The sequence below is a fragment of the Equus asinus genome, chromosome 2, assembly GCF_041296235.1.
Source record: "Equus asinus isolate D_3611 breed Donkey chromosome 2, EquAss-T2T_v2, whole genome shotgun sequence".
Classification (NCBI taxonomy): domain Eukaryota; kingdom Metazoa; phylum Chordata; class Mammalia; order Perissodactyla; family Equidae; genus Equus; species Equus asinus.
The window spans coordinates 2,669,860-2,682,006 of record NC_091791.1 but is presented as its reverse complement, the minus strand read 5'-3'; the positions used below and the strand labels follow the sequence as shown (position 1 = coordinate 2,682,006).

At 49.1% G+C, this 12,147-nt stretch overlaps 1 protein-coding gene across 1 annotated transcript in view; it reads right to left on the bottom strand.

The window, feature by feature from the left end:
* The window catches only part of TCERG1L (transcription elongation regulator 1 like), a 223,160-nt gene that overhangs the window by 57,151 nt on the left and 153,862 nt on the right, over positions 1-12,147 (bottom strand). The window contains exon 7 of the mRNA XM_070504502.1: positions 266-420. Coding sequence (XP_070360603.1) covers positions 266-420 — 155 coding nt within the window. The remainder of the gene's footprint in view (positions 1-265; positions 421-12,147) is intronic.

The window sequence follows — 12,147 nt, the reverse complement described above, 5'->3', positions numbered from 1 at the left end:
GGAAAGGAAGTTTCCAGTGGCTGACGGAATAAAAGGCCTTCTCTGAGTTAATAACTTTACCTAATGCAAGAATAAAGCAGAAGCTGATGTTTCTGCAGAAAATGCCATAAAAACTTAATTACTAAATTCTGAAATAGTGAACATGATTCCTTAAAACTCAGTTTCCAACGTAACCAAGATAAACAAGCTTCCCTTTCATGTTCACTAGGAATATACAATTTGAACCCTCATGAAAGTGAACGCAAACAGCCCAGCTCTTAGTTACTTGGTGAGGCCTCCAGCTTGCGCTTGTGGGGCGGGTCTTCGATGATCCTGTTGAGGTCCCCGCGGTTCTTGAGGTCCACGGGCTTCTCCCAGACAGACAGCTGCATCGTGGGGTTGAAGAAGAAAACACGGTCGTCGCCCGTCCAGACCACACACCTGTTTGAGGTGAGAAACTCATCTTAGTTACCCTCAAAGATACTTAGTTCAAAAGTCATTGATGTGCATCCTAACTCAAAAAGCCCATCATGATTGAAATCAACAGGTTTGCAAAGGTTATTTATGTAAAGTATAAATAATAATGGTCATGTCTGGCTTTTCAGGGTCCTTTACAGATCTTTTGTATTTTTTCTCATTTGATTAACAGGTAGCTATTACCCTGCCCGCCCTTATACCAGTAAGGACACCAAAGTTCAGCAAAGCAAGCAGCTTAACGAGCCCGCAGGAGGTGGGAGTTCTTCCCGGACACCAAGAGTCTCTGTTTTAATGTAATTCCAACTCAGAACCTGAGTGTTCAGGGCGCCTCTGGCCCTGGATCCAGGGACCTAGTAATTTGAGAGTGGTTCCCGGGAAACTTCCCAATTAAGCACAGCGTGTGCAACGGGGTTTCACAGCCACGGAGGATGCACGGTCCACAGCTCACTGCTTGCCAGCAGCAAGAATAGCAATGGGCTGCTTTGATTAGCAACTTCACCCTCCTGCCCCAGCTGGTTTTCAGAAGAGCAATGACTTAAGCTTTGAATTTTCATATATAGGAATCCAAAATCTCTGAAAGAATAATATGCATTTTTAAGGCCTCTTATCTGTGGAAAGCTATCAGAGAGGAAAAAAAATTGAAAAGGAAAAATAGTGAAGAAAAACAAAAGAAAGAGGGACCCCTTCCTGAGGACTGTGCGTGCCTGTAAGGCGGAAACGTGCGGGAATTCAGATCTGGCCTCAAAGCATCCCAAGGCACACGGCCACTCAAGGCCACCAGGCTGGCCTCGGGCTCAGGCTCTGTCCCGTGACCGATCTCAGGATGGTGCAGAGAACGAGCCCTGTGCTGGCATCAAGGCCCATTTCTGGTCTGGGCCTTCCAGAAGGTTCCCTCGGGCAATGCCTCTCCCCTCCCTGGGCCTCAGCTTCCCTCAGTGACCTCTGAGGGTCCTGACAGCTCCAGGATTCTCCTTGGTCTCCTCAGATACTGTGGGAATGGGTGGGAAAAGCCCCTGTGTGCCCAGCCCTCTGGCTGTTCATTTTTTTCGGAGGCAGGACCTCTGACCAATTGGGGGACTGCCTGCCCGGCACTATGTTGGCCTCTACCTCACCCAGTCAGACACAGGTTGTCTGCTGTCGGTGTGGATCCGGGCCAGCAAAGGCCACTCTGCTTTGCACAGAGAAAATCACTGCCACCCCCGAATCTCGATACCCAACCCAGAGAGACGCTTTCCAGGGGCCATGCACAGGGCTCGGGACAGACTCCTCTGTTAAGGGAACTCTAGGCAGACCACCACCCTTCCCAGAAATGACGCTGAGGTGGTCTGTCAGATCTACTACCCCACCAGGCCAAGTTCATGAGTGTGGTAGACAGAACGATGGCCCCTAGAGATGTCCACATCTTAATCCACAGAACCTGTGAATGTGTGACCTTACACGGCAACAGGGACTTCACAGATGTGACTAAGCTAATATCTTGAGATGGGAGGTCACCCTGGATCGTCCAGGTGGGTCCACTGTAATCACAAGGTTGTTGTAAGAGGGAGGCAGGAGTCTCAGAGGCAGTGAAGGAGAGGAGAGGATGGAAGCAGACGTCAGACAGACACACAGACACACACACAGGGGAGAGAGAGCCTGGAAGATGCTACACTGCTGGCCTTGAAGATGGAGGAGCGGGCTGAGGAGTGCAGGTGCCTCAGGAAGCTGGGAGGGCAAGGAGCACATTCTCCCCCGGAGCCTCCAGGAGGAAGCAGCCCTGCGCACCTTGGCTTTAGTCCTGTGGGACCACGTGGGACTCCTGCCCTCCAGAACTGTGAGATGATCCACGTGTGCAGTTGAAGCCTCTGAGGTTGTGGTAGACCAGTCAACAGAGTTCACCCTTGGTCCCTCTCGGTCCTGGGTGCCAGCATCAAGACCTGCATGCAGCCAGCAGTGATGGCAAAACTGCGCCCGCAGTCACCGGCCATCGCAGGCCTGGTCGACGCAGGTGGAAGAAGACTGTCCTGACTGACACACCTGCCAGCTCTAGACCTGCCCTTGACCTTCAGGTGACCTTGAGAGCTTCCCCTCACCCCATGTGGCCTCAGTTCCAACATCTGGTTGGTGGGAGTTGGAATGCAGATTTGTGTTATTCTAACATTCCTTGGCTAAGAGAAAACCGAAGCCAGATATGAGGGCCCCCACTCTTATCAGAGGCAGGACAGCCCGTGGGCCCACAGGGGCACTGCTCAGGCCTGTGCTTGGGGCTGGAAGTCCAGGGGCAAGACAGGCAAAGTGGAACAGGACCCCCACCCAAGTGGTGGGGTCCCCCTCTGCCCCCAGCGTGCCTGGGCAGGGGGCGCCTCACCAATCCGGACTGGGAGCTGCGCTCTTTGAGGCAGAGCTGAGGAGGAAGCGGGGAGGGCTTATTGAGTATAGAGCTGAAGGTAACTACGCTGTGCTGTAATTATGCACAATTCACCCAGAATTCTGGGCTAGCAGGGACCATAAACCCTGACAGAGGAACTCGGCTCCTCCCCTCTGGGACGGACAGACGGACAGATGCAGCTCTGCTGATGGAATGCTTCCGTTTCAGGCTGGGAGGCCGCGCTCCTCAGCAACACTCAGCACTTGTTCTTAGGACCCCACTCTCGGCCTGCACCTTTTGAGGACTGTGGGGAGCGGTTTTCTTGTCCTGAAGGCAGGCTCTGCTTCCAGCTTCAACTGGACAAGGGCTGTGGTTAATGTCATAAGAAAGAAGCAGACCAGCAGCGCAGGGCTGTCGCAGCAGAGCCTGAGCACCACCCGCTCACGGTGCCATGCCTGGAATCAGCCTTCGGATGCTCAGAGGCGGCCAGCCACCACCCCACATGCAGGCTTCAGACGCCTTCTTTGACTGGGCTTTGGCTGGAAAAACAGCTCCAAGACCAAAGCTCCTGGCAGCCAGTCTGGCTTGGACTATTTATTTTTTTCATGATGTTTGACTGCATTTGGCATGGCTGGAAAATTCTAGAAGCTTCCCTGGCTCCCTGCCTCCCTGTCTATCCGCCTAAGATTTAAGAGCTGCTGTCTGGACCTTTAAGGTCTCCCGGGAGCCCTCCCCTCACCTGTTAGAACAAAAAACAAATTCTGCTGGTCCTGCCACAGCTGATGGATCCAAGAGGTTCCATGTCCCTGGCAGGAAGTCATCCTGTACCCACGGCCCCTCCACACACACACACACACACACACACACACACATCAGTGATTTGGGCATCGAGACTCAGCCGCCAACTCCCTCATCCCAGGGCTGACCAACCTGCTCCTTCCTCTGGAGCCACTGAAGGGAGGGAGCACTCAGCTAGGAGTCTGGGGGCTAGGAGGCTTACCTCTCAGAGCAGCTCTGCCCGCTGGGTCTGCAACAACTCCGGCAGTGAATTCGTTGCAAGGGTCTCAGTGTCCTCATTTTTATTTTTATTTTTATTTTGAGGAAGATTAGCCCTGAGCTAACTGCTGCCAATCCTCCTCTTTTTGCTGAGGAAGACTGGCCCTGAGCTAATGTCCATGCCCATCTTCCTCTCCTTCATACATGGGACGCCTACCACGGCATGGCTTTTGCCAAGCCGTGCCATGTCTGCACCTGGGATCTGAACCGGCGAACCTTGGGCTTCTGAGAAACGGAATGTGCGAAGTTAACCACTGCACCACCGCGTCGGCCCCAGTGTCCTCATTTTTAAAAGAAGGGTGGTGGACTAGGGTCCCCAGATGACTTCTGAAGTCCCCTCCAACTTTTATTTTAGCGTCTATTCTTCTTTTCTCTTAATTTTCCAGTTTGGTGCCAGGATCGCAGTCACAGTCAGTGCTGGTGCCCCCTCCCTGCTGAGCAACCTCACAGCCAGGTGCACCCACCCTCAGCTCGCTGAGCTGGGCTGCCTTGGACTTACAGCTGCACCTTCCCTAGACAACTGTGCTCAGCCAGGGGCTGCCTGACCTGGATGCCTCCCCTCCGGGGCAGCCTGCAGCCCCGCTTGCCTGCGGGGTGGAGGGTGGGCCAAGTCTATGGTGCAGTTCATGGTCCAGGGCGCACGAGGCTCGGCCTCCAGCTGAGACCACATCCTCACTTAGTCTCTTCCTGCCCTCTTTCCTGCTCCCTGCTCCCCGGAAAGCCCTCCTCCCTGACTCACAGGCATCCAGTGCCATCCCGGACACTGCTTCTGGGGAAGCTGTCTCACGACAAACCTCAAAGGGGAGGAAGGACTAAGTATTCTGAAGACTTTCCAACAGGTGTGACAGCAGGCAGTGTCTGTGCTTGGGACACCTGCCCCAACCCCCTTCTCCCTTCCCTAAATGACCTGCACTTTGGGTTTTCAAAGACAAGACCTGATCCCACCAAACATGCCACTGCCACCACTACACTTCCGTGACAATGAGGCCCCAGGCGTCCTTCAGCCGGTGAACGCAGCTCATTTTCTCATGGGTTCCTGGGGTGTTTTTCCTGCTGGTTCCAGACGATACTGTCAACTTGAGAAAGCCTTTACATTTGGGGATGTATTTGACCCAATTCTCCCGGATCCTGGATCTGTTTTGTTAATCACTTGCTGCTTTGGGGATACGCTGACTCTGCAAGCTCCTGGTGCTGTGTCCAGACACCCCCACTCGACATCCCCGCCGCGGGGAAGAGCCAGCACCCAGAACGCCCCAAAGTGGAGGAAATAGTCACACTCCCCAACTTCCACCACCAAGCTTCTAAAGCAAGGGAAGAGTGGAGCTAATTAGGGACTTAATAGGGGATGATTACCCGGGAGAGAGCAGCAACGACAATTAACACGGGGCACATTTATATCCAGGCTACAAAGAACCCCGTTCCTGTGCCGTGGGGACGCGTGCGCAATGGAACCAAAGAGCCAGTGGCAGGGTAAATAAACGCGATTCCCCAAGAGAAGTCTGCCCATCCACTTGTTACGGTTGGTTTCAACTAGACCGAGCCAGCTGTAGCATGCAAAATTAATTTTATGTATCATTTTATGCACATTTTAAGTAATATGTATACGTTCCCCTCCTTTAATCACGCTGCATAATTTCTGGATGGCTGCCATAGTCCCTCTTCTCTTTAACTGTCCCCGTATCCCAGAGGATATAATTAGTGCATCAGAGTTATTTAAGGCTGGTACAAAAACAGCCACACTCAGCAGCCCCAATATGCAAAAATCTGGATTTTACCAGAAACTGAAAATGAAAACTGGGGTTGCTGCTTTGTTGTACAAAAGGATTCTCACAGCCGCCTTCACAGAGCAAAACCCCAATGTTTATTAGCTCCAAGCGTGGAGAACATTTCTGCTTCTCTCTCTAAGACTGATCTCAGCGCGTGGGGAGAGGAGATATGTGCCTCACCCCCCCCTTCCCCACACACAAAGACACTTTTTGGGTCCATCTCTCCATCTGAATTTTGCCCCTGCATGCCTGACCCAGGAGGAGCATCCTGAGGAGGACAGAGCCTGACATTCACTGGGTCACATCCCCAGGGCCGAAGTCTCTGAATCAAAGAGGCAGCGTCTGTGTGCTTTGCTCTGTTCTCTGTGAAAGATGACATGAGTGAAATCACATTAAAATAGAGCCAGAGCTGCCATTTCAGAGGAATTGCCATGCATGTCTTGTCTTCTTTATCTTCCCAACTGGCCCAAACCACCAATATTCCAAGAAGTAAGGACGAGAATATTCTGTCTGTAAGGAGTGATGAAACCGGACTTTCCTGATGACCGAATCACTAACCAATCAATGAAGTACAAGTCTAGCCTTTGCCTGATGACAAATTCTCAAGCCAATCTATGAAGTACACACCCAGCCTTACCTCATGGAGCGCCAATGAACTCTTCTTTAATGCAAATCAGCTCCTCCTCCCTTTTTCCCATAAAAACCCTGAGCCCCTCTCCTGTAATGGGAACGCTATTTGGGTTTCTACCTGAATCCGTGCTCCCTGGATTGCAATTCTTTGATCCCAAAATAAATGCCTCACTGCCTTGCATTTTGACTCTTTACTTTTAGGTGGACATCTCCCTCTCCGCATTCTCCCCATCTTTGTCTCCCATCTTTGTCCTGGTCCACAGGGTGGGTTGGGTGAGGGGGCGTGGGGCCTGCAATACAAAGACTCAGGGAGGAGAGAATAGAGAGCTCCTCCCCACCTTCCCTCCTGGGGTACTGTGATGTCTAAGAAGAAAGAGATATTTGGTCTTCCTCACTGTTGCTAGCACAGAGCTTCTAGAACCCTCGGAATTTCCTAAGTGTTGAGAGCAAGAGAGAGAAAGGTGAAATGGGTGTCTTCTGTTATGGGTATCACAAGTCCCTTTCAGCCTCACCTGATTTATGCTAATGAGGTGACTTTTGGAAAGCACCTGAGGATAGAGGCTGTCACCAGGAGAACCAACCATGTGATCAGAGATTTGGAACTTTCAGTCCCACCCCCTGACCTCTGGGAGGGGGGAGAGGAGAGGGGCTGGAGGTTGAGTTAGTCGCCAATGGCCAATGATTCACTCGTCAAGCCTATGTGATGAAGCCTCCATCAAACCCCAAAGGACGGTTCTGGAGAGCTTCCAGGCTGGTGAATAGGTGGAGATTCCGGAGAGTGGCGCTCTCCCAGGGAGCAAGGAAGCAGCTCGCCCTTCCCCATGCTGTGCCCTATGCATCTCTTCCATCTGGCTGTTCCCGGGTTATACCCTTTTATAACCAATCCATAATCTAGTAAGTAAACTGTTTTCCTGAGATCTGTGAGCTGCTCTGGCAAATAATTGAAGCCAAGGAGGGGGTCGTTGGAAACTCCGATGTACAGTAGTCTCCCCTTATCCGAGGTTTCACTTTCCATGGTTTCAGTTACCTGCAGTCAACTGTGGTTTGAAAATATTAAATAGAAAATTCCTGAAATAAACAATTTATAAGTTTTAAACTGCACGCCGTTCTAAGTAGCATGATGAAATCTCGAGCTGTGCGCTCCATCCCGCCTGGGACGGGAGTCATCCCTCTGTCCACTGTGTCCAGGCTGAACACGCCCCCACCCGTCAGTCACTTAGCATTAGGTTCTCAGACAGACTGTTGGTATCCAGACAGTGCATGTGTTCAGGTCCCCCTTATTTTACTTAACAATGACCCCAAAGCGCAAGAGTAGTGATGCTGGTGATTCGGATATGTATGCCAAAGAGAAGCGTAAAGTGCTTCCCTTAGGTGAAAAAGTGAAAGTTCTAGACTTAATAAGGAAAGAAAAAAATGATTGTATGCTGAAGTTGCTGAGATCTACGGTAAGAACGAATCTTCTGTCCAGGAAATCGTGAAGAAGGAAAAAGAAATTCGTGCTAGTTTGCTGTCAGACCTTGAACTGCAGAAGTTTTGGAAAAGGCATTAAATTCGTACAATATGACATTCTGAGAGAGAGAGAGCACATTCACAGAACCTTTATTGCAGTATATGGTTATAATTGTTCTATTTCATTATTAGTTATTGTTGTTAACCTCTCACTGGGCCTAATATAAATTAAACTTTATCGTAGGTAAGTATATATAGGAAGAAACAGTATATATAGGATGCGGCACTACCTGCAGTTTCAGGCTCCCTCTTGGGGTCTTGGAACGTATCCCACTCAGGTAAGGGGGACTGCTGTTCAGCCAGTTGGTCAGAAGCACAGTGACAGCAAGGTGACTCCCAGTTGGGGCCTGAAGTACACGTAGGGGGCAGTCTTGTGGGATTGAGCCCTTAACCTGTGGAGTCTGATGCTGTCTTCCCGTAGCTAGTTCCAGAACTGAGTGAAATTGTAGGATCCCTAGCTTGGGTCCAAGAATTGCTAGACGTGTGGAAAACCCATACATCCTGTGTCGGAGGTGGAGGGTGCTGCTGTGGAGTCTTGAGAGCGGGAGACACACACAGGAGCATGTTTTTCTTTACACCCCATGCCTCTCCTCCAACCCAACCACCTCTGGCCACAGTGCCCACCATCAACAATGTTTATTTAATGAGGAACACACAGATGACCAGACGTTCTGCCTGCCACTCAAGACACGGACAACGACCAGCCACAGAAATGGACTGTTGTGTGCGGGAGCAGCTTGTGCCTGGGGAGGTGCTCCGTGTGCTCCGTGTTGGTTTCAGAGCTCTCACCTCCAGGATCGGGGAGACTCGCCATGTCTTTTGCGGATGCTGGCCAGGCTGTGACGTTGCAAGGCCATTCTAGACAGACGGTCATCAAGCACACTGGGTGGCGTGGGTGCCACCCAGTGAAAGGACATTTCAGCTGATGATGAGAATTCAACAAGATCTGTGTTCACGTATCTGTGCTTCTGAAGACCATCACTATGTCTCTGAATAACTCTTGAAAGATTTTATTCATCGATCTTTAGTTAGTGCATGTAAACTTATTTTCCAATTTTTAAATAATGAGCAGCATAAAAATGCCAGCAGTGACCAGGGGGAGCAGCGGGGGGCTCCAGCCTTGTGGAGAGAAGACACAAAACCCTCCAGAGGCTTGTTTTCAACATCAGAACACAGCCCAGGACCCCCAGATTGACTTCATGGAACAAAAGCCTTCCAGGGAACTCCATTGGACCATGGCTGAGGGCTTCCAGAAGAATCTGCCTTTATGGAGATTCAAAATGCCACATCCTTCGCTCTTACATTCATCACAGGTCCAGCTTCCTCAAAGCCTGGGGGCTTCTCCCCGCAGTGAATTCCTGAGCGCTGATTTCCCTGTTTAGCCAGAGGGGGACAGAATCACCAACCTGCCTGACAAAGGCGAGGGGCCAGCAGTGGCCCATGGCTGTCTCAGGATTAAAGCAAGGCCACTTGGAGACTAACAACAATAAGCCAAGAGCAGAGCTGGATTGGCGTTGATCAGCAGCACACTTGTTCAAGGAGACGCCACCTCAGGAGGCCTCGTAAATGTGGATCTAAATGGCAGCCTCCTCATGCACCCGCCTCCGTCTGCCTTAACTAACCCTCTCTGACATTTATTTTTACATCAGAATCTCCTCCCCCAGCAAGTAATAGCTCACCTGTGCCTTCACTGACATAATGAAAGGCTCAATTGTGCTAAGAGGATAGAGTGACATTTGGCTTCTCTTCAGTGGCTTGTATTCAAAGAAGAGTGCCGTTACGTGGTCTGAGTTCAGTTGGTGCGATTGTAGGTCATGTAACTGTCCACGAAAAATAGACGTCTTCTGATGCGACCAGCCCCGCATCTGTCTTCACAACCACAACTTCTAATCACCCTTCTCTCGTTGAAAGGCATTCATATGTATCATGTTTGGGGAAATTTTCCTTCCTGTCTGAAAAAGTTCCACCAACTTCATCCAAGAACACATCTTCCATATTTATTCTTTTAAAGTCAAACATGTCCATATTGAGAAAAATCTAAAGGACCTACTTTTAAAATACTATACTCAATACATTAATAGTGATGAATTAATAAAAAGATGTCATCAATGTCATCAACAGTGCTAAAATGTTGAATAAAGTCAGAATAAAAAGGTTATGCTATGCTCTTAAACATACAATCAGGAGGCCCAAGGAGCACAAGGATTTCGAAACAGTAGTCAGCTGCTCAAAAGACTGTCACCCGTGCTTAACATGTACAACAGTTCTCCAAAAGTACATCCCTTTTTGTCTTTAGTGGGCATAGAATTATTGCCCACCCTCCCACCTCCAAGGCAGAAATCTAACAACAGCCACTGGCTTCTCAGTGATGACGCAAGTTACTAACGCGGTAATCACTCAGCGTAGTCATTTAGATAATGCTCCTGTGGCCCCTGCATTTTAACTGCCTTCCCTTCTTAGGATGGAACATGAACCAGCTGTGCTGGGCTGTGGCTCCTTCTGAGAGTGTCAGTTTTCTGACTGATGCAGCATTTCCCTCCTCTTTCTTAAAGCACAGTGTTCTCTCTTCCTCAGACTTTTTTTTTGGTCAGGAAGTTTGGCCCTGAATTAACATGCGTTGCCAATCTTCCTCTGTTTTGTATGTGAGATGCCCCCACAGCATGGCTTGATGAGTGGCACTGGGTCTGCACCTGGGACCCAAACCTGTGGACCCTGGGCCACTGAGGCAGAGCAGGCAAACTTAACCACTACACCATGAGGCCACCCCCCATCCCCAGTCATTTTAAAAAGGACTTTGGGGGCCGGCCTTGTGGCCAAGTGGTTAAGTTCGTGTGCTCTGCTTTGGTGGCCCAAGGTTTCGCTGGTATGGATCTTGGGTGCAAACCTGTCACAGCGCGTCTGGCCATGCTGAGGCGGCATCCCACATAGTGCAACTAGAAGGACCTACAGCCAGAATATACAACTATGTACTGGAAGGCTTTGAGGAGAAGAATAAGAAGAAGAAAAGAAAAAGAAACGAAGAAAGATTGGCAACAGATGTTAGCTGAAGTGCCAATATCAAAAAAAACAAAAAAAAAAGGACTTGGGTTTGTTATTAATAGATCACTGACATAAAACTTGTACTACACCAATCTTGATTTCTTGGAAAATAATTTAATTCTAAAATCAATGTTCATTTCTTTTTTTTTTTTTAAAGATTTTATTTTTTTCCTTTTTCTCCCCAAAGCCCCCCGGTATATAGTTGTGTATTCTTTGTTGTGGGTCCTTCTAGTTGTGGCATGTGGGACGCTGCCTCAGCGTGGTTTGATGAGCAGTGCCATGTCCGCGCCCAGGATTCGAACCAACGAAACACTGGGCCGCCTGCAGCGGAGCGCGCGAACTTAACCACTCGGCCACGGGGCCATCCCCAATGTTCATTTCTTTTAATTTCACAGAAAATAGCTAATTATTTGTAAATCCACAGTTTTTAAAATCATTTTAAAATGCTAATTATTCATTGGTATTGGCATTTAGTGTTATTTAAGCCAAAAGCTCATGGATGTTACACTTGAAGAATTACTTTTGAAATTTTCCCATATCTTCAACAACTCCAAGAAAAACATTTTAATTATCTCCCAATAATAGTGTAGTTTAATTCTCCCAAAATTGCCATTTGGGTAGAAAGCCAAATTATAGGAAAAAAAAAAGAAGAAGAAATAAAAATTTCTTCAGAGACTAAACAATGCTATTCCAGTATTAACATATCTGAAAACAAGATATTTGAAAACATACAGTCATGCGCTGCATAATGACGTTTCGGTCAAAGATGGTGGTCCCATGAGATCGGTCCCATATAGCACCCCACCCTTAAGTGATGCATGAGTGTAGTTCAAATCCCACTGCAGCTCCTGCTGTGAGCCAAGGCCAGTCTTCCATTTTGAGGTGGACAGGATACCACTTTTTATGAAAGTTCATATATGGTCTTCCTCTTCTTTTTTCTTCTTAAAATATTATGCTTCAGACTACAGAATCCTTACAATTTCCCAAAGGTTTTAAGCTAAATGAGTTTCTGAATAGCAGAGTTGTCTGAAGGAATTACTCTGGACTCTGAAACCATCTTTAGTGGTTGAACTGACATGGGTCAAGAGACGAGGACAGGCAGCAGCTCCTCCTCCAATTTCCCCCGTTGTCAGGGCACTGCCTGTGCGTGTCTGCAGGTCTGCGTGTGACACGAACACCTTCAGGCAGGCTATGCATCTGGTCATCTCCCCTGGCAATAGAACAGCATGAGAATCCTACATACTTAAGGATAATTAAGGACCCACGCGCGTGCTTCGGGCATTCCATATGTATCCGGTTAGCTCTCGTGCACAGAACAGCTCCCGCCCAGAACAAGGAGAAAAG